General features: G+C 23.3%; 5 protein-coding genes across 5 annotated transcripts; 1 reads left to right on the top strand and 4 right to left on the bottom strand.

Annotated features, from left to right (window-relative positions):
* Nucleotides 1–131: 131 nt before the first annotated feature.
* On the bottom strand, nucleotides 132–410 carry OCT59_025513 (uncharacterized protein; the record flags this gene model as incomplete). Its single annotated transcript, XM_066139002.1, has 1 exon — nucleotides 132–410. One exon carries the CDS (start codon nucleotides 408–410, stop codon nucleotides 132–134), a length of 279 nt encoding a protein of 92 aa, XP_065992148.1.
* Nucleotides 411–1,232: 822 nt separating this feature from the next.
* On the bottom strand, nucleotides 1,233–1,523 carry OCT59_025512 (uncharacterized protein; the record flags this gene model as incomplete). The annotated part of the gene is made up of 1 exon (XM_066138991.1): nucleotides 1,233–1,523. The coding sequence occupies one exon, from the start codon at nucleotides 1,521–1,523 to the stop codon at nucleotides 1,233–1,235; it is 291 nt and encodes a 96-aa protein (XP_065992147.1).
* Nucleotides 1,524–5,838: 4,315 nt separating this feature from the next.
* On the bottom strand, nucleotides 5,839–7,089 carry OCT59_025511 (uncharacterized protein; the record flags this gene model as incomplete). Its single annotated transcript, XM_066138981.1, has 6 exons — nucleotides 5,839–5,845; nucleotides 5,930–5,936; nucleotides 6,022–6,282; nucleotides 6,718–6,829; nucleotides 6,902–7,014; nucleotides 7,068–7,089. The coding sequence occupies 6 exons, from the start codon at nucleotides 7,087–7,089 to the stop codon at nucleotides 5,839–5,841; spliced, it is 522 nt and encodes a 173-aa protein (XP_065992146.1).
* Nucleotides 7,090–15,920: 8,831 nt separating this feature from the next.
* Nucleotides 15,921–20,811, top strand: OCT59_025510 (uncharacterized protein; the record flags this gene model as incomplete). Its single annotated transcript, XM_066138972.1, has 9 exons — nucleotides 15,921–18,686; nucleotides 18,764–18,963; nucleotides 19,436–19,719; nucleotides 19,817–19,862; nucleotides 19,937–20,049; nucleotides 20,134–20,179; nucleotides 20,260–20,342; nucleotides 20,435–20,525; nucleotides 20,586–20,811. 9 exons carry the CDS (start codon nucleotides 15,921–15,923, stop codon nucleotides 20,809–20,811), a joined length of 3,855 nt encoding a protein of 1,284 aa, XP_065992145.1.
* Nucleotides 20,812–21,925: 1,114 nt separating this feature from the next.
* OCT59_025509 (uncharacterized protein) lies at nucleotides 21,926–23,698 on the bottom strand. The gene is made up of 6 exons (XM_025317174.2): nucleotides 23,648–23,698; nucleotides 23,239–23,559; nucleotides 23,056–23,169; nucleotides 22,871–22,975; nucleotides 22,677–22,786; nucleotides 21,926–22,541 (listed from the first exon to the last, which is right to left on the bottom strand). Exons 1-6 carry the CDS (start codon nucleotides 23,688–23,690, stop codon nucleotides 22,164–22,166), a joined length of 1,071 nt encoding a protein of 356 aa, XP_025178830.1. The 5' UTR covers nucleotides 23,691–23,698; the 3' UTR covers nucleotides 21,926–22,163.
* Nucleotides 23,699–23,940: the final 242 nt, after the last annotated feature.

Genomic DNA, 23,940 nt, shown 5'->3' with positions numbered 1-23,940 from the left:
TACAAATCTAAATCTACCATATTAAAATTTTTATTCACTACTATCACTCTCACAATCGATCAGACGCAACACGTTTTTATTTTCATTTATAATCTCTCCATCTTTCTTTTTTTTTAATACCTTACCCGTTGTTACCTTTGATTATCATTAATTTTATTTATTCTATCGCTAAAAACCTCGTTCAATTTATTAAAATTTGTAACCTTGTCATTTCCAAGTTCCTTTAGATCTAGTAGACTATTCCTTGTATCGTGAGTTTGTTCGTCCTTTGACTTGTCTGATACCTTGTTGTTCAGCTTCGTCTTGTGGATCCTCTGAGACCTGAAATTACCGTCTTTTCCTATAAGTTCATCTTGACTTTTCAATTGTAATCCTTTTTCTAACTTATGATTTGTTATCATGTTCATCATATCATTTTTGTTGTTAGTATATTAAGATATATTTTAATTTGTGATCCTAATAACTTTTCCGAAAAAGGCTCCGTATTTTTTGTTATGTTCTTTCACAATTTCACCATCTGTTATCTCATTTCCTGTAGAAATTTGCGCATTCTTGCCAACAAAATTTTTTATTTACGCCTGAACGTTAACTTAGAATCAAACATTCGGAAAAAATATTGACGACCGTTCTTTTTAATTGTTATATTGGCCCTCGCTTATAAATTTCTTCATAGATTATTGTGAAGCAAAGTTTAGCCTTGACCGTCTTATATTTATAACTTCGCATATTCTCCACGCAACCTATTTCTCTTATTCTATCATTTATTTATTTATTTATTTATTTTATGTGAAGTTGGACAGACAATTAAACAGAACATATACCCTCTAAAGGGTTTTATCCTACTTCTTACTATCATCCATTACCTAACGGACCCAAACTTCTAATTATATAAAGAACCTAGTCTTTTCCTAAGCTACGACCAACAAAGGAATAGGGCATCCACCCCAACAACCAAAAAAAAAAGATTTCTCGATCCGTATTTTTCTTTCGACACAAGGTCGCCACCTGTAAATACTGTCATAAGTGGAGTGATTCACACTATTCTAATTGTAAAAAAAACTATCTTGTAAAAAAAAACAAGTATCAGAAATAGATAAATCTATGTATAAAAGGATTCCAAAAAAAAACAAAAAGAAAAAGTAATAAATTCTATACTGTAAAAAAAGAAAATTAATTAGTATTAGAACTATTAGACAGACCCACCTGCTTGGAATCATAAGCAAAGGAAAGATCTAGACGGACCATTTCGATATGTTATGATGCAAAGAAAGATTCAAATTGATGTTTACATCACGTTTTAAAGAACACATTTCAAGACTTTTCATGTCATCTGATGTATAAGGATCAAAGGGGACTAAATTACCCCTAACATTGCAAACTATACGAGAATTACAATGATATTGGTTGTCAACAATTAAAATATTAGGGTGAGCTGCGACTAATCTATTCATTTCAGATTTAAGAATGTCTCTAGATTGACGTTTAGTCAGAGAATGAGAAGACTTTGCCCTGTTTTGGGACATGGTATGATGGAATTGATCAGTCCAATCAGTTAAGGAAGAAATCGTAGATGATGAAAAGGAAAAAATAATTCGAAAGCTTCGTGATGAGTTTAATGAAATGGAATCCAATAACTCAACACCGCACTCACCTGCAGTAGAGCCATCAAATATAACTATGCCTTCTTCGGATGCAGAATCATCATTGCGCTCACAGAAAGGATACCGTCAACGCCGTCAAACTAAAAGTAAAAAAGATAAATCACTTGCAGCCACTGATGAAGTCAGTAATTATTTAGCAATGCCGGTTGCATTGGAGGAGGAAAATCCACTAGATTGGTGGCGAATTCGTGCAAAAATTTTCCAAAATTATCACAAATTTCCCGCAAATATCTTGGAATTCCTGCGACTTCCGTGTCAAGTGAAAGACTATTCTCGCATGCTAGTAATCTAATTACAGTAAAAAGAACGCATTTGGATACAAATTTGGTAGGACAAATATTATTTTTAAAAAGAAATATTCGTTCAATGGAAGTTTTTGCAAAAGAATGGGATGGTGAAACTCAGGAAATTTTATTAGAATAAATTTTTCATTAAGTTTCATAATGTATTTTTTCTTGTTAGTCTAATAAAATATTTTACTATTTCTTTAATTCAATGAATTCAATTATATTATATATATTAACAATTTTATTATTTATTTGTTGAAAACTTGAAAACTTTATAAATAATAGGAGTAATTAATTAATAAATTCATTTATACGGATCATCCATTAAATTTCGGATTAGGATAAATCCGAATAGATCCGAAATAAAGGATGGATCCTTAAAATCGGATGGGATTAATCCGGATGGATCCTAAATAAAGGATAAATCCATTGATCTGGATTATCATCCGGATTGGCTGTAAAGATTCGGATTGAATCCAGATGACTCTTCAAAAATATGATCGGACCACTACCTGAAAACATACGAAAATGCGCAAGATTTGGAACATTTTCCAGACATTGATTTTTGTCCGAAATTTGTCCAGATTTGGAATTTGTCTGGAAAAAAAATTTTCTCTGAAATGATCGGCAAGTCATGATATCAATAATATATTCCTTTATACAAATACCTAACTGAGTAACTGGTAACTGTTTATAGTAGTTCAAATTAACATCATAGATAGTATTTTTGCTTGCTCTTTAAGTTTACTTAGTATACACACAGGTTTTAAATACCAGTTTTTTGCTTTTTACATTTTTTGATTTTTTATTGCCTGGAATTTTTTCTCATCTAACTACCAGAATTTGTCAAGTTGTCCAGAATTTGTCCAGTTTTGTCTATCTGAAATTGTCCTGAATTTTTCATATCTGAACAAATTCTGGACTTCAAAAAATTCTGGACACCATATTTTTTCATAATTCCGGACATTTTCCAGACATTTTGTAGGTATACTGGACAATTTCCAAACAGTTCTGGTGACAAATTCCAGACATTCTTTTTTCGTAAAGTTGTAGTGAAATCAAACCTAAAATAAAAGAACCAGAGGAACCAGTGAGTAAAGAAAGTAATGAGCATTATAGTTTTATCATTTTATAATCATTAAATTTTAACCCTTTATACAAAAGTGTAAGTTAAAAATTATTATATATACTGTTACGCGATAAAATGCACATCCGATGTTCGACGTTATTCGATGTTTATATGACGATCCGATATAATTTGTGTCCATGTCGATTTCTATCATTACATAATGATTTATGACCGCAGGTTGTGTACATTAAATTAGCCATATAGATAATATTCTTTATTTTATCAATTTTATTATTATTTTTATTATTAGTTTTACATATGTATAATCATATATTACAATATTGTTTATATTATTATTATATTATATTATTTTATTTATTGTCTATAATTGTATTTTTTAAAGATTATTGATGTATATTGATGTATAAGATCTATAATAAGAGTTAATGAAGGATAATTTGATTAATAATAATCAACTGATAGAATTTGTCATTCGTAACTTATCAAAAGGAGGGCTTATAATGGTTATTTTTATCACTATTATAGTAATTAGCCATATTACCATGAAACATATTCCGTTATGTGTTTATAACCTATTGGTAGATTAGATTTTGATATGATAATAGATGGTGTTGGAAAAAGAGATGGAGAATAGATATAAATACCTTTCACCAACTCGTTGATAAAAGTAGTCATTACCGAAGATTGTATTTTATCAGCTATAGTAAAAATCCTTTTCCTATCACTTTTATCATTTATTATCGCTTTGTTGTAAAACCCTTAATCCTATCACTTCATAATGTTATTAATAAAAACCGTTATACATCGTATCGTTAATTGTTGTTTCTGTGTGTTTTGATATATTATTCATTTATTACTCGACGTGTGTTATCATTATCGTATTTTGTAGGTATTTATCTTGACGATTTTTAACGAATAATACCTGATAAGTAGTATTGAGTAAGAATCCCGTTGATAACCTGGTGTTTATACGACTTATTTTAACCAACCATCGACCTTTACTTGCCGATATATTTCAGTAACAATACTATATATAAAAGTTAGATGGCCATCTTACACTTTATTTACTTTTTGATAAAATTTTAAATACTCACCATTGTTACAGTCCATTATTGATTGTATACTATAATAAAGATATTCATGCTAACAATATTAAGTATTATTTTAAACTATTTATGCTTAAAAATGATTTATGCATTTTTTATTTGTTACCTTAACTTTTTATTATATATTATTAATAAACTGGTTAAAATTAATGTAATAATTATATTTCACATTATAGTACTTAATGCTGCAATGTGGTCGCAACTAGGCCTTACTAATTACAACTCATAATTCACAACCACAACTCTAAGTCTTATATATAGTTGTAATTTTGCAACTATTTAAAAAACAGTTGAGATTCAACCTTAGCTGCAAGCATATACTTTGCTTATATTTTCCTAATTTTTTTATTTTGCAATATTTGTAGCATAAAAAATAAGAATAGTACTAATTAAATCTTTTTTTCGGCCATCTTTGAGGGTGTTAAGCAATTTTAATTAAAGCAACTTCTTTATTTAGACCATAGTTTTTGTGAAAACACATACTACTATGTCGTTGAGCACCAATGGTGTTTTAGTGAAGTTATTTCGATTAATTTATTATAATAAGTATAGTAATAATATTAAAACTAACATCTTAAAAGCAATAGATAATAACCATAACCATCATCCCAAATTAATCCAATTCAATTTCACTGAGTCTTTTAGTTTAAAATGTATTTGTACAAATTGTAAAAATTCTTATATTGTTATAGCTTTAATATTTCTATTTAATTTACTTAACAATTAACAAAATTGTTAATAAGGTAAAATATTAAAAATGGTTTGTAATATTTATATGTGTATACTGCTAATATCATACAAATATAGTTAAAAATGCAATGAGAAGTTAATTGCCATGTAAATATTATCCAATTCAAAATGGAAAACAAATATTTATTTGGTTATGGAATATGCTTGTTGTGAATCATTACATTCTATTTAAAAGAGAATTTTAATAAACTCAAATGGAATGATAAATATAAATTAGCACTTCAATTTGTAAATGCTGTAAAATGTTTGCATAATGAGGAAATTATTTATTGAGATTTAATAACATAATAGTTTACTGTATATTGATTTTTTTAATTCGATTACATTAAGCAATAAATAAAATATATATTTATTTTAGCATACATAAATGTACTTGTACATCAAAATTGGATAAAGTTAGCAAGCAGACTTTGATTTATCAAAAAAAATAAAAAAATAACTAATGCATTATATAATCCAGTAGACATCCTTGGTGTAATTCCTATATTGACCAAAATATTTGAATAATATTAAAAATAAGTCAACAATATAATTAAATACAATCAGCTATTGAAATAAGTATAAAAAATTTTACATTATTCATTTTTAATTTATGTATAAATGGGTTTATATACTTGTTATTTGACAATTTGTAGAAAAAAAAAGATTTATTTAAATTACAAACTAAGAAATTTGTAAAATATTTACTACTCTAGTCCTAGTGTTTAAATAATTCAAAGAGAGAATACATGTATTTAATATTTGGATAAAATATAAAAAAAAAAAGGAATTATTTAAATTACAAACTAAGAATCTTTTAAATATTTTACTACTCTAGCCTTAGTGTTTAAATAAACCTAAAAAGAATAAAGTGAAGAACAATTTTTGTTAAATGCATGATATCAAATATTACAAAAAAACTATATCTTTTTTAAAACACAAATAATTAGTTAATTTTCATTTTTTTAATATCTAAATAATAAATAAATAAAATTAATTAATTTGTAATTAATTTATTTTATATTACACTAGCTATATTATATACACTTTACATACCTAATTACTTGTATCTTCAATTATACAATCATCCAAATCTTCAGTTATACCAGTAGAAGAATGGGTTGCATAATAAGTTTGTGAATTTTTACTTTCAAGAATTTCATTCAATTGTTTACTAGTAAAATTAAGTAAGCGACTTGTATGGCAAGCTTGTGAGTGAGATTCAGTAGCAAGATTATTATGCCCAATTGGTGCATTTATAAATTCCATAATATTGCATTTTAATTCTTCGTTAATATCTTCAATTTTCTTGTCTTTAGGATATAAAACCCATTTTTCAATAGTTTCTAAAATTTTCCCAGAAGATGGCCTTTTTAATGGATCACCATCCCAACATTTTTTCATCAAATCTACATAGCATTGTGGAGTATTTTCAATAATTTCAGGACGTTCACCTCTACAAATACTTAAACTAAGTTGAATATCATGTGCTCTATCATTAAATGGTGGTACTCCAGATGTAAATTCCCACATAATCATAGAAAAACTGTATATATCGCTAGCTGGAGTATAAGGTTTGCCTCTTAAAACTTCAGGTGCCATAAATGGTATAACGCCACAAATTTTAGACTCTTCTAAAGATGATTTTATGGGTTGACATAATCCCAAATCACTAATATAAATTTTATCCTCATTATGATTTAGAATATTGCCATCATGAAAATCACAATGAATGAGATTTTGTTCATGTATAAAGCCAAGTCCATAAATAATTCCATACAGCATAAAAACTTTTTGATCCCAACCACTTTCAATTATTCTTGTTAAGTTACTTCTTAAATTACCTTTGTTTGCATAATCCATTACTACCAAATATTCCAAAGTATCTGGATTTTTTGTAAATCCATAAAAATGAATAATATCATTTGAATCTAAACAGCTTCCATGATATTTCCACTATAGAAAATAATAAACATATTAATATAAATAAATTATAATTTAAATTAAAAAAATAACATAACATCATACTTCATTTAAAAATTCAACTAAATTATCATTTAAATTCTTGTGACATTTAAGAATTACTTCTTTATTTCCATTATTATTTAACCAAATAGCTTTGTATATAATACCAAATCCTCCTTCATCAAGAAATTCAATATTATTAAATTTATTATAAGGAATCCATCTTAACTTTTTTTCAAGAATAATTTCATCTATGATTTCATTTCCACTTTTTCCAAATCTATAAATTTAAATAATTAAAATTATATTAAAGTTTATAATAAAATTTAAACTAATATTTAAGATTAAAATTAACACTTACTCTAAAATTTAAATAGGAATTTAAGATAATATATATCTTAGTTTTTGTATAAATATTTATAATAATAAGTTATATTTCACAACTTACCAACTAAAGTAATAGAAATTTTTAAATAAAAGAATAGTTAACAAATAAATATTATATAAAATATATAACAATAGAAATAACAAATAACTTACAAGCTATGTTATTTAAATAATTTTTTTAAATAAAGAATTTAGTTAGTTTAAATTATATGTAATTATTATAACAATGAGTAATAATAGAATTAAATAAATAACTTACGAGCTATATATATTATTTAAATAAAGAATTTAGTTAGTCTAAAATTATATGTAAACATTATAACAATAAGTAATAATAGAATTAAATAAATAACTTACGAGCTACATTATTTAAATAATTTGTTAAATAAAGAATTTAGTTAGTTTAGATATTATGTAAATATTATAACAATAAGTAATAATAGAATTAAACAAATAACTTACGAGCTATATTTTTTAAATAAAAAATTTAGTTAAATTATATAAATATTGTAAGTAATAATAGAATAAAATAAATAACCTATAACTTACGATCTATTAAATAAAGAATTTAGTTAATTTAAAATGTAAATATTATAACAATATGTAATAATAGAATTAAATAAATAACTTACTCTCTATATTATTTAAATAATTTTAAAGAAATTTATTAGTTTAAATTATATGTAAATATTATAACAATAAGTAATAATAGAATTAAATAAGTAACTTACTTTCTATATTATTTAAATAAAGAATTTAGTTAGTTTAAACTATATATAAATATTATAACAATAAGTAATAATAGAGCTAAATAAATAACTTACTTTCTATATTATTTAAGTAATTTTTTAAATAAGAATTTAATTAAGTTTAAATTATATGTAAATATTACTATGACAATAATAGAATTAAATAAATAACTTACTCTCTATATTATTTAGATAATTTTTTAAATAAAGAATTTAGTTAGTTTAAATTATTCGTAAATAATATAACAATGAGTAATAATATAATTAAGTAAATAACTTACCATCTATTAAATAAAGAATTTAGTTAAATTTAAATTATATGTAAATATTTATAACAATAAGTAATAATAAAATTAGATAAACAGCTTACCAACTAAAAGAAATTACAAAATAATTTTTTAAACAAAAAATTTAGTCAGTTTAAATTATATGTAAATATTATAACAATAAGTAATAATAATAGATTAAATAAATAACTTACCAGCTAAAAGAAATTACAAATTAAATAAAGAATTTAGTTAGTTTAAATTATATGTAAATATTATGACAATAAGTAATAATAGAATTAAATAAATAACTTACCCACTAAAAAAAAGTTACAAAATAATAAAGAATTTAGTTAGTTTAATTATATAAATATTACAACAATAAATAATAATAGAATTTAGTAAATAACTTACACTCTATATAAATAGTAATTTTTTCAATAAAGAATTTAATTAGTTTAAATTATATGTAAATATTATAACAATAATAGAATTAAATAAACAACTTATAACTTACTATCTATTAAAATAAAAAATTTAGCCAGTTTAAATTTTATATAAATATTACAACGATAAGTAATAATGGAATTAAAAATAACTTATAACTTACGACCTATTAAATAAGAAATTTAGTTAGTTTAAAATATTATAAAAATAAGTAATGATAGAATTAAATAAATAACTTACACCCTATATTATTTAAATAATTTTTTAAATAAAGAATTTAGTTAGTTACAATTATATGTAATTATAAGTAATAATATAATTAAATAAACAACTTACACCCTATATTATTTAGTTAATTTTTTAAATAAAGAATTTAGTCAGTTTAAATTATAAGTAAATATTATAACAATAAGTAATGATAGAATTAAGTAAATAACTTATAACTTACGATCTATTAAATAATTTAGTTAGTTTAAATTATATATGTAAATATTATAACCATAAGTAATAATAGAATCAAATAAATAACTTACACCCTGTATTATTTAAATAATTTTTATTTAGTTAGTTTAAATTATATGTAAATATTATAATAAATAATAATAGAATTAAGTAAATAACTTATAACTTACTAACTAAAAAAAATCACAAAATAATTTTTAAATAAAGAATTTAATTAGCTAAATTATATATAAATATTATAAAAACAAGTAGTAATAGAATTAAACAAATAACTTATAACTTACGGGCTATTAAATAAAAATTTAGTTAGTTTAAATTATATGTAATTATTACAACAATAAGTAATAATAGAATTAAGTAAATAACTTACACTCTATATTATTTAAATAATTTTGTAAATAAAGAATTTAGTTAGTTTAAATTACATGTAAGTATTATAACAATTAAGTAATAATAGAATTACATAAATAACTTACCCACTAAAGGAAATTACAAAATAATTTTTTAAATAAAGAATTTAGTTAATTTAAATTATATATAAATATTATAACAATTAGTAATAATAGAATTAAACAAATAACTTATAACTTACTAACTAATAGAATCACAAAATAATTTTCCAAATAAAGAATTTAATTAGTTTAAATTATATGTAAATATTATAAAAATAGTAAGTAATAATAGAATTAAATAAATGGCTTATAACTTACGATCTATTAAATAAAGAATTTAGTTAGTTTAAATTATGCGTAAATATTATAAAAATAAGTAATAATGGAAATAAATAAATGACTTATAACTTACGAGCTATAAATAAAGAATTTAGTTAAAATTATATGTAAATATTATAACAATATGTAATAATGGAATTAAATAAATAACTTATAACTTACGATCTATTAAATAAAAAATTTAGTTAGTTTAAATTATATGTAAATATTATAATAATAAGTAACAACTTACCCACTAAAAGAAATTACAAAATAATTTTTTTGAATAAAGAATTTAGTTAATATGAATTATATTTAAATATTACAACAATAAGTAATAGTAGAATTGAATAAATAACTTATAACTTACTAGCTAAAAGAAATTTTTTAAATAAGGAATTTAGTTAGTTTAAATATATGTAAATATTAGTATAACAATAAGTAATAATAGAATTAAATAATTAATTTACCTTCTATAAAATAATTTTTTAAATAAAGAATTTAGTTAGTTTAAATTATATGTAGATATTATAACAATAAGTAATAATAGTATTAAATAAATAACTTACTACCTATATTATTAAAATAATTTTTAAATAAAGAATTTAGTTAGTTTAAATTATATGTAAATATTATAACAATAAGTAATAATAGAATTAAATAAATAACTTACTCCCTATATTATTTAAATAATTTTTAAATAAAGAATTTAGTTGGTTTAAATTATATGCAAATCTTATAACAATAAATAATAGAATAAATAACTTACATCCTATATTATTTAAATAATTTTTAATTTAGTTAGTTTAAATTATATGTAAATATATGTCCATAAGTAATAATAGAATTAGTTAATTAATTTATAACTTACCATCTATTAAATAAAGAATTTAGTTAGTTTATTATAGCAATAAGTAATAATAGAATTAAATAAATAACTTACCCACTAAAAGAAATTGCAAAATAATTTTTAAATAAAGAATTGAGTTAGCTTAAATTACTATATAATATAGAAATATAGATATCATATAGCTTACACCCTGTAGTATTATCAATTATTAATTAGTTAGATATAAATATAATAGAAAAATACTATTTACTATAAATTAAAATATCACTTACAATCTATTTATTTAAATTAAAAATATAATTAGTTAAGTTATATTAAAATATTAATAAATAAATGTAATATTAAATACAATATTATTAAGTATTGTAACTTACTAGCTGTAGTATTAAAAAATTATTTAAACAAAGTATTTAGTTATTTGAATATAAATAAAGTAAAAAAACTAAAAATTTAAGTAACTGATAACTTACAATCTATGGTATTATTAATCATTAAATAAATTATTTAGTTACATAAGAATATAATAAAAATAATAATTAATTTCATTATCTGTTATTATTAATTTTATTTAATTATAAGATAACCTATTAACTTCTAATTTTATATTATATATTCTGCTATATAATTACCTTTGTCGATACATTGATCCATTACTATATCAAATTCTTCTTAATTGGGGAAGATAAAGAAATAACTTTTTTTCTTTTTTTTTATTATTTATATTAAACGCCCTATTAGTAAAGATAAATATGGTAATAATATTTATTCAAAATGCATTGTATACAAAATGTTGATCACAAATATTGCATGTATGACAAAACAAATTTTGCATGTCAATCATTGTTACGTAACAAAAATCACAAAATAGAGAAAATTTTCTTATTACATAATAAATATATAAATTTTTAAAAGTCATTAAGACTATGTTTAGCTACTTTGCAAATTTACTTAGAATGACAAAGAACAGCAAAGATAGTTTTAAATATCACTTTTATTTTTCATTAAAACCAACTTGAAAATGATCGGCATATACTTAATCTATAATAGTTAAATTAAAAAAATTTTATCATATTTAGATTACCCATATAAATAATTTGTATTGTGTAACATTGAAAGTGTGATATTCTTGCGCCCGATCTATTTCGTATTTATTAAATCATCATAATTAAGAAAATCTTCAAACTGATACATTTCCGGTTAATTAAAATTTTAACTGGAATTTTTTTTATTCTAATAAATTAATACTAACAAAAAAAAAGTATTTTAATTGCGGTTATTACCACTCTCTTAGTTACCACAACTAACCCTTTCTATTAGATAGACAATAATAATTTTTTTTTATTTTCGGATTTTACCGTAAAAAACTGAAACTACCTTTTTAGTCTTTTTTATTAATTTTTTTATCCCTTCGGTTACTAACTTTAACCAAAATTTTTTCTTATTCTTTTTTTTATTATATTTTTATTGGATTTTTTTTAATCGGAATTTATCAAAATTTTTGGAATTTTTTTTAACCCAAAAGAATATTACTATTCTTTTTTAGTTTAGATCGGATCAAACTATAATCAAATTAGAACTATGTCCTACAAATTTTTTGATGTTGATGAGATTTTTTTGTCAATGATATTGCTTCTGAGTTCTGACTAATAAATTCGTGTAAAAATTTTTTTTTTAATATCAACAATTTTTTTTTAGTTAGTTTGTTTTTAATTATATAGATACATAACAATATTAATAATTTTGTAATGAGAACTTTTTTTGTTTATTGAGATTAATTTTTCAATATTATTTCCTGACTAATAAATTCACATAAAAATATTTTTTTTGATGAGATTGTTTTTAATTATATGGATACATAACAATATTTACCTGCATATTGTTTTATTAAAATTAATTTATATTTTATTACTCTCATAATCTAATTATTAATCAAAGTGAGCTTCTAATTGTGACTAAAAATTTAATATTATATAGTAATACTACTACTCCCGGTGCGAAGCAACAGGAAACTGCTAGTATCAAAATAAAAAAAAAAATTAACTAGTGTACTTTTGGATACAGTGAGTGGGCTTATTTTTAAAAGTATGTTTTATTTTTTGTTAAATTTATTAAAATTATTGAAAAATAGTATTTATACAAATAGATACACAGAGTTAAAATTTTGCTTTATCCACTTTTATTGCATCTTGATCAAGGAGCGAATTTCTAAATTTTGCCAAGAAGTGGCAATTTTTTTTTTTTTTTTGAAAAAAAAAATAATAATTAAGTCTAACAGTATTAATGGTAAATTAAAATATTTGTTTGATATTTTAAACCATGTTTTGAGGTTTACACACAACAACCAAAGTTCACCAAACCTATTTAGAACTTTTACTCAGCTAAATAATAGACTGTTTGCTCAAACTCTAAAAATGTAAACTTGTATTTGATTACGCAATGCTATTATCAAATACTCAACTGATGTAGAAACAATTTATTAGAGAAAAATAGAAGACAACGTCAACTACGCTTGCAGAGTGAATTTACTGGAAAGTTGTGTAATGTAAAAAAATCTTTTATTTGAATTTATAATTTTTCAAGGAAAATAAATTTAGCTATCTTAAATCTGTGTAATCTGTGTAATAGATATTGGAATGAAAGAAATACAATTTTCTATAAAAATTATTAAAATAAAAATGTTTTAAGATTTCAAGTACCATTTAGGTAATTTACATTATTTATTTAATGTTTATAATTTCTCATATATTATAAATAATTTTAAATTATTTTTGTAGTTATTAATCAAGAAAAAAAGAGAAAGGAGTTATTTGATGAAACAAATTTATAAGGTGCTAGTATACTGGTATAGAATATAAAGATATGATATAACGCATGTATATTTTCGCTACGTTAATCATATCGGTTAATAGAAGAAGTTCTTCCTAAATTTTGGAGTAATGTCGTAAAGTATGTGGGACAATGGGTTGGACACAGTCTCATATAAAAAAATTAGGGTAGAAAAGTTTATTATGGTACTTTTTAATAATTATGAATGATTTTTAAATTGACTAGATCATGTTATATTTACAATTTTGGCTAATGAATGAAAAATAATTAAGACCCAATTTCTCCAGTCGGTGAGTTAAGTAGAAGTTGAGATACATTGAATAGACTATTAATTAGATTAAACAATTTTATTATTATTATTATTATCTTTTTTTTTTTCATTAAATATTGGTGAAAATTCTTATATTCGAATTTACAATTTAAAGCTCGTTGTTAATAATATCAGCTAAATAATGAAGTTAATTATGACAACAACCATCGAACTTACCCGTTAATACTTTACGTGCCTGTAGAGTTACACAAAATTTCCTTTCGTATTAAAATAATCCATTTTCATGTACTAGTGATAAAATGAATACTATAATACTTACCCATTAATAGTAAATAATTATTAATTGCATGATATGAAATTGTTTCGTTGCCATGCTTCATTCTCTAACGGCACAATCTGGCATATCAGTGTCTTTCAATTTAATAAAATAGAAAGGATAATCATTCAACGTGATGCATGATAATTTCGGTGATCAAAGATGGATTGAATGAATAAAAGTTTAAAGTTTAATGTAAATGGTATTATTGAAAGAAATTATAGAAATTATAATACAACAATTTTAATTGGAACAAAACTTTTACTTTTTGTTGTTCCATAAAATATGGAGTAAATTGTTATTACACGTACAGTAATTTGTTACGTCATTAGCAAGAAAAAAGTAGAGCGTATCATAGTCGTTTAAGTAACCAATTAAAATGATTATTTTTCATAAAAAAAAAAAAAATGTTTCTAATTAAACTTACTAATATTTTATTTGTTAAAAAAAGTTAATTAATCAGATTTAAAGAGTTGCGAATATAAATTATTACCAATAGATTATTATGTGGTCTTAATATAAACATTGGAGTGTGATTGTCGTAAGATAGATTTTTAAGTTAAGTAGTACTGAAGAATTGATGTTTTCTATTGACAAATATTCCCGCAACCTATTTCCTATTTTCTACAATACGGATAGTGACGAATATATTTGATATGATTACACAGTACTTCTAAATGTATGTAGGCATTTTTATAAATTGAGTTCAATATTTTATAAATATTTTTTTTTCGTTTTTTCTTCTCATGGGACAAATTTTTTGATGAAGACAAATTTTTTATTACGATGATCGTCCGGTGCTTTATCAATTTACTATTAAGGCCCGTACAACAATAAATTTGCCACCTTAGGACTTAACAAAGTAATACTTTATTAATAATATAAAATAATATAAATAAATACAATATATGCTTGGTTTAACAATACTAATAAATAAAATAATATCCCAATATTCAATTAAATCTCCAAATTCGTATCCTTAAAGTAAATATTCAAACAATTTTCCAAAATTCATAACCTAAATTCATAACCTCAGCTTATAACCTCAGTTTATAATCTCAGTTTATAATCTCAAAATTTGTAACTTAAATTTTGTAATTTCTAAATTTCGTAATTTGAAAATTCGTAACCCGAAATTTTATCAAGTCAAATTTAATCCCTTTTTGTATCTTTTCATATCTCAATAGTTCCCGTTCAATAATTTCAAGTTATACGTTATTTTTTGGATCTTATTCAATATGTCGATCATTGATCTTCACCTATAAACAAATCCGTAGGACGCATTTGTAACGTCATACAATTTTAAATACTAAAATTTATACACTAATTCTAAATATAATACTACGCCTCATAATTAATAAATTTACTAGGTATATTACGGCATTAAGCTACGTTCAAAAACTATCTTCAGTCCGGATGATCGACATCCTGGATTTTTGATTTATAATGCATTTCGAGAAATTTAACTATGAAATGTAAATAATTCACTTAATATCATAATAAAATTAATGAGCGTAATATGATTAACACATGATTATGATAATCTCTTGCAATAATTTAAATTAAATTGTCAGAAATAAAAATTATTTACAGTATTCACAGTATTCAAAAATAATCGGCAAAAAAAAATTCTTACTTACTGCAGATCATTTCCTTATTTAAATACCTGATACATCATGGAATTCTGAGGAGGAATTCTTTACGGAGATATTTTTCCGAAATTCTATTATAAATATCTTCATAATTTTTAATTTTTCAAAATTTTCTTCCTTCATTATTCAATAAAATAAACTATATCATGGAACTTATAAGTACTAACGATAAAAACTCTTTCAATCGTACACCAAGATTAAAATCCAGTCCTGTGCCAATTTTGTTCATTCCTTTCGATAACGATACGTTTGTTTGTGCTTACTGTAAAAGTTTTTATTCTCAGACACTATTTTGTCAAAGATTTTGTGAAAATTGCTTATTTGATTATGCTAAGAAACTGACTGACAACAATATATATTTGGATGTCATAAGAAATAAAGTTCAAGATACACAAACTATTCAAGAATGGTGCAATGGTTATTCTAATATTTTATGTTTTAAGCAAATAATTACAAAAGACATAATATTATTTGATCACTTTAATTTTCTTGAAAATAATGAAATGAATAAAAATAAATGGAATATAGTTAAAGAAACTAAATGTAAATTATGTGAATATAAGAAAGATTACAATAATTTATTTGATTTATGTCCAAATTGCTATTTTACTTCTTCTGAATGGATAGAATCAACTTTGGACAAAAAACTTATTCCAATTGTTTATTTACCTTGGTGGGATAATTCAAGTATTTGTACTTTGGCTTGTAAAATGAATTTAGAATATAAATCTGACTGTCAAAAATGGTGTTCACATTGTTATGTAATTTACACAGGGTGTAGATATTGTTTGACAACAAATATTATTTTTGGAATTACAAAACAATCTAAATGTAGAAAATGTAAAAGAGTTATTAATATCAACGTTACATGCATTGAGTATAATTTAGACAATTTTGATATTATTAAAATGAATAATCTTGTTAATCGGATGAATAATATTAAACAAGAATCAGATTTGGTGAATACAGTATATAGGTATATGTCTAATATCAAATTATCCAAACAATACCAAAATCCGGATAATCGTTCTTATCCTATTAAAGAAAATGGACAAATTCGATTTATTTCCTTTAGTAATAATATGGATAGGTGTAACTATTGTGGACTTAATTATTCTTTAACAATCTTATTTGAACAAAAATATTGCAAATATTGTTTGTATTGGTATCACAAGGACTTAAGTGACAAAAATGTATGTTTAGATGTGCATATAAATAATTCTAGTAATTCTCATTGTATTAAACATGAATCAAAAAATATTGAATCATATACACAAAATATTCAAGAATGGTGTATGAACTGTTCTGAGATTTTATATTTTAAGCAAATAGTTACAAAATATTCATTTGATATGAATTATTATTATGAAAGACAAAATGAAATAATTAAATATGTAAAGGATTGTACACTATGTGGTCGGCAAAATTTATCAATCAATACTGAGTTTAGTTTGTGTTCAAAATGTTATTTAATCTCTTTTGAATGGATAGAATCTACTTTAACTGAAAAAGTTATTTTAATTCTTTATTTATCATTGTGGTATAATATTGAGCAGTGTATTGTTTGTAAACATATCTTAAATGATATACCCTCTGAGGCATCAGATGATTGTCAAAAATGGTGTTCAAATTGTTTTACAATTTATATTGGATGTAGATATTGCTTAACAACGAATATTGTTTTTGGATTTACAAATCAATCTAAATGTAAAAAATGTAAAAGAAGATCATTTATAACTATTGATACTAAAAATATTATGGAAAATTTTATTGTTTCTACAAAAATGAATGCTGTTAATCACGATCGGATTGTTAAATATGTTAATGATAAAAATTCTAACTTATTAAAATTATATGGATTTATAAGTAAGCTTAATTATATTGACCTAAAATATATTTCCCATTCAAATTTAGAAAGTAAAGAAAATTTTTCTATTCCAATCATATTCATTCCTTTTAATAATAATGAGAATATATGTCATCAATGTAGAAATGAATATTCATTAACACTTCTGTTTAAACAAAAATATTGCAAATATTGCTTACATTGGTACATTAAGTTTGCAAAGTTTACAACTCAAAATACGGTAGATGTACATATATTCACAAGTAATACTCAATGTACTGAACATGATAAACTGAGAAATTTGGGGGTTTGTACAAAAAATATACAAGAATGGTGCATTATTTGTTCTGAAATTTCATACTTTAAACAGATTATTACACATCATTCATTTGATATAAATGAACAAAGTAAGGTAATTCAAAGTGAAAGTTGTAAGTGTGGAAAATTAATTAATCACCAAATTTCTTTCATGTGTTTGGATTGCTATTCAGTTTCTTCTGGATATACAGAATCAACCTTAACCAAAAAAAATATTCCAATACTTTATTTACCTTGGTGGGATACTTTTAGTGATTGTATAGTTTGTAGGCAGAAGTTAAAATATAAATCTGACAGTCAAAAATGGTGTTCACATTGCTTTATAATTTATAATGGATGTAGATATTGTTTAACAACAAATATTATTTTTGGATTTACAAACCAATCTCAATGTATAAAATGCAAAAAAGTGAAACCTATTAGTATCAATGGAAATCATAATATAGATGAAATTCTTAATTCTACTATTGATACTAATGATGAAATTTCTAAATTTATGAATAATACTTATAAAGACAATGACCCATTAAAAATATATGATTTTATTAAAAATAGAATTGAGACGAGTCGGAAAAATATAAAAGTGATTGAATATTCCAAAACTAAAGATTTTAAAAGAATTGCAGAGGGAGGATTTGGTATAATTTATAAAGCAGTTTGGAAAATAAATTCATCACCTAATGGAAAAATTGTTGCTGTAAAAAAATTTTTGAAATCACAGAATATCAGTAAATATTTTATTAATGAGGTAAATATATAAAAAGTTAATCTTTTATTTCTATTATTTAATAAATTAACCAATAACTACCTTATAATTTATGTTAGTTAAAATCATTTATTCAATATCATAATAGATTTGAACATATTATTAAATATTATGGTATTACACAAGATCCTAATACAAAAGATCATATGATAATAATGCAATATGCAGATGGAGGAGATTTGCATAATTATTTACAAAACAATTTTAAAAATATTACATGGAAAGATAAATTAACTATTTTACTGGAAATTTCAAGGGGGTGATTATTATATTTATTTAATTTGTGCTCGTCAATTAATATTAGGTTGGCTAACTATCAAAGTTGTTTACTTTATTTTTAGAGTTGATTGCATTCATAAAGAGAATTTTATACATAGAGATTTACATAGTGGAAATATATTATTAGTTGATGAAAAATGGCACATTGGAGATTTAGGATTATCACAGCCTGCAAATGTTACTTCATCAAATAATGAAATATATGGAGTAATACCTTATATCGCTCCAGAAATATTTGATGGTAACAAATTTTCAAAAGAATCAGATATTTATAGTTTTGGTATAATTATGTGGGAATTAACGATAGGTTGTAAACCTTTTGCTGATTTTGACCATGACATTGATCTTATTTATAAAATTATTGATGGAAAACGACCTGAAATCACAGATGATACTCCTAAATGTTTTAGTAATTTAATGAAAAAATGTTGGGATTCTGATCCTTTAAAAAGACCTCGTATAGAAGAAATTCGTAAAACCATTGCTTTATGGAGATGTGCAATAAAAAATATTTTACATTCACATATTAATCAAGCTGTAAATATGGAAGATGATGAATTTAATCAAGCTGAAAAAATACGATTGGGATTAATAAAGATAAACAAACTTGATCCTAGATTTGCCGTAAACTCTCATCCTGGAGCTATTTATACTAGCAGATTATTAAATCCTTTAATCTCTGACTCAGAGTCATTATCTATTAGTTTATCATCATCAACTTTTAATAAGAAACAAGGTATTAATTTTTTTATCTTATTTATAATACTTAACGTTATAATTATTTTTAAGCATTAATAATATACAAAATTTATCCTACATTTTCTATATTTTAGAGTATATTTCAAAAGATCTTGAGTTTGATATTAACAATGTTAAACGGTATTAATATGTAATTACAAAATAATTAAAACAGACATTAATGCAATTAATAATTTAAAAATATTTATATTTAGGTCATCTTTATCAGAATTAAATTCTACTACTCAGAATTCAGTGAATAATATTCAATGCCCAAATGCGATTTATACTAGTAGACCATTAAATGAAATGTTTCCAATAAAACAAGGTATGTGTTAAATTGTACAAAACATAATTTAAGAATTCAATTGAAACTTATTGTTATATATTTCTTATTTCTTATATTTCTTAGAGTATAGTTCAAGAGAAATTGAACTTGATATTAATTACGCTCAATGGTATTAATTTGAATTATAAATAGGAATAATTAAGTTAGATATTAATGTAGCTAATATGATAGTGATTAATTTAATAATAGGTCACCTTTACCAGACATAAATTCTACAGTCCAAAATTCATTGTGTAAAGTTGCAGAGATAAAAACTGAAATACAAAATAATGGTGAGTTACTTTTTTTAGTATATCTGATGTTATCACATTAATACTTAATTATTATATATAGTATTAATTTTGAAATTTTTTTTAAAAAATAGAAAAGCTTGTTTTGCAAGATGATTTAGTAGGAACAGATTTACAATTGAAATCACAGGATCAAATTATATGTAGCGATGGATCGCCTAGAACGTGAAGAACTCATACGACTTCAATTAACAACGCTAATTGGTATTTTGATTGGAAGGATAGTCGAATGGGTTCAACGACTTACAATAAGGATCCGGTTAAAGAGTTTGATAAATTGAATAAGGAATTTAGTGATAGAATTAAGGAAATTAGTGGTAATACAGAAGGATTTAAAGGCAAAGGTAAAGAAGGTGAAACAGGTAATGATACTTTGAACGCTAATAAAAAACGTAGTGCGCAATCTCAGGGTGCTAGGGAATTTAGTGATACTGATGGTGATAAAGAGTAAATGTATTCAATAGAGTAGTCTTTTGTACTGTAATTAGGTTTTATTTTTGGTATAGCCAATAATTATGTATTAGATAGATACTTTATTGATATGATGTATTTATTATATATTAACATCTATATTGGGATTAGTTACGTTTGTAATTATCTCAATACTAATAAAGGACAAAAAAAAGAAAAGAAAAGCTTGTTTAGAATCCTAAGATTTTGTGAATTATTTATATACTTTTATATATTTTTTATATTTTTTGGAATTATAAACCTATTTTTTTTTATTAAAATGTATAATAAACTTGTTCTGATTTGATTGTTGACAAAATAAGCCATCAATATATAAATATGTTTATATATTTTTATATATTTTTGGAATTATATAAACCCATTTTTTTTCTTAAAAAAAAAGTGTATTATTTATCTTTAATAAACTTGTTTTGACAAAATAAGGCTATCGCTATGTGCATAATTATTATTTCTATCTTATTCTTTTCTTCTTATTGATATAAATCACGGCTTTTACATATGATTTCATGAACTTATTATGCCCAAAATTTAAAACGTTACTTTACCACTAAATTGTAAACTGATAAACCTAATCACGTATAAATTAAAAATTGGTTTTAATTGATTTAGTAAATCGAACCGGAAGTAAAATGGTATTATTATCATTTTTCACATATACTATATACAATTAAGATTTAATATAAATAATTCACTTAAGATCGGAACCGACCAAAAATAAACTTTAACAGGTTGGCTAAAAACCGACTAACCAAGAACCTTTAGTCGATTAAAATTAAAATTTTTTTGGATGCAAATTGTACCAATTTGTTTTTATTCATATATTTAATTGTAAGTGAGATATCATATCGAACTTATTACTAAAAAGTTAATAAAATTCTTAAGTCTGGAGAACATGACACGACATTTCACATCTCTGCCGGGACCTTATTAGATAATTTGACATAGTTGATTTTCCGATTTTTGAGATACCTTAACCAGTCCCGTCACAAATTATGTAAATTGATTTCCCTCATTCGAATTTCATTTCGGTATTTACGTCCGACATAGGACAGCACGTGAAATAATTTCAATGATATTTTAAAATCACTTTCTAATTTAATGTTTTTTTTAAAACATATTGAAAGAAATGATGATAAGGAAAGTTTTTTATTCTTTATAAACAAAATCAAGTCATTAAGAAATATAAAAAAAAATTCAACTATTAAAGAATATTTTCGAGAACATGGTAAAAAAAATATTTTTTTTTTTAATTTAAGATATCATTCATATGAAACATACTTAATTTACTTTTTCACATTGCAACGTTGCAAATTTTTTAAGACTTGAAATTACTTAATTAATATTTTCACCATACAAAAACTCTCCAATGCGTTTGATGGTATTATCATAAGCACCATTTCTACTTAATAGTTTTTCCACAGCGTAAGCATGAATATTGGCATCTTCTATTGTCAATTCTGCTTTTACGTTATTTGACAATAGTTTTTCAATAAATAATTTAACGTCGTCTAAAAAGACTTCATAACTTCCTACACAAGCCCATACTTTCGGTAAGCCTGAAAGTTTATTTTCGAATATAGGAGAAATCATTGGACAAGTTGGAGGAAGATTTGAGTCGCCTAGATACAATTCTAGACAATGGTGGAACCAAGTAATATTTATGCAATCAAATGAATCATTGCTGATAAACGATTGGGCACTTGTTAATCCCTGAAAAAATCGAAAAGTGTTGTATTAGATCTTTTGTACTTATAATTAAAACAGATCACGTAAAGTTATTAAATAAATTTTTAATAAAATATTGAATTGGAATAAGAAAAATAATAATTTAGATAATTCACTCACGTTTACGCAAGGAGATATTAAAAGAAGAGCGGCTGGAGGAACTACGTGTAATTGATTGACAAGATGTATAGCACTAGTTACAACCAAATTTCCACCCGCACTATCACCAGCTAAAAAAATTTTACTTTTGAATATAATCGTTTTAAATGTTTTAAATATAATATCAGTTTTGAATAAATTATAAAATCACGTACCAAAAGTAATTTTAGATGGGCTAATTTTCTTTTCATTAACAAGCCATTGATAGCACGCCACCAAATTTTCTCTAGAAGCTGGGAATGAATACTCAGGAGCTAATCCTATAAAATTAAATTTTAAAATATTCATTATAACCGTACGCTAATAAAACAACTATATTTAAAATATTTAATTAGCTTACTGTATTCTAGAGACAAGATTTGTGTTCTAGCACCATAACTTAATTTCCATGCTTTAATCCAATCGATGAACGTAGATAAGAATATTAAAGCGTTACCGCAAACGTATCCTCCACCTATTATATTGAAACAAAAGTGTAGCAACAAATCAAATAGTTTTAACCAAAACTTTCCTTTCTACTTACCATGAGCGTATAAAATAATCATATCAACATCCTTTCCTATTTCTGAATGTTCAACATCATCAGCAATTAAATATCCTTCCCATCCGTTTTTTTCATTACTTGCATCCAATTTCTTTACCCAATGCTTTTTTTGTTCATGAGAGATTATTTTCAATGTTCCACATGAGTTATATAATTTTCTTATCAGCCATAGGGGTAAATATAATTGAAAAGTTTTGAAGATGGTCGCTGATATACGTTGAAATAAATTTGGTGATTTATGTCCTTTTTTAAAGAAGTAAAACGTAAAATATGCAAGAATGACTAGCGGAATTTTAAATGCTATATATACGCGAATAGAAAATAAAGTTAAAACCTAAGTTAAATATAATGTAAATAGTGAATTTCTTTCCAATATTTTATACTTTACCTAGGATTAAAGCACAACTAAGTACGGATAAAATGAGATCCATTGTACCGTAGAGAAAAAATCAATAATTTGTTCGTATTTTATATATATATGAAAAAAATTTTGTAAAAAAAAAAAAAAAAAAAAATTTGTTAATATCACATGAAAAAATATCAAATTTCCGTGATGATCTGCGATAAACATTCAGGGGCAAGTTGGATGATCGATTTGTACCTTATCTTGTACGAATTACAAATTGAAGAGATAAAAATTATTAGTAATAGAGATATAGAAAATCTATTTTTTTTTTTTTT

This window comes from Rhizophagus irregularis, chromosome 5 (assembly GCF_026210795.1).
Source record: "Rhizophagus irregularis chromosome 5, complete sequence".
Taxonomy (NCBI): Eukaryota; Fungi; Glomeromycota; class Glomeromycetes; order Glomerales; family Glomeraceae; genus Rhizophagus; species Rhizophagus irregularis.
The sequence above is the reverse complement of the archived record's forward strand: the minus strand, read 5'-3'. Positions and strand labels throughout refer to the sequence as shown.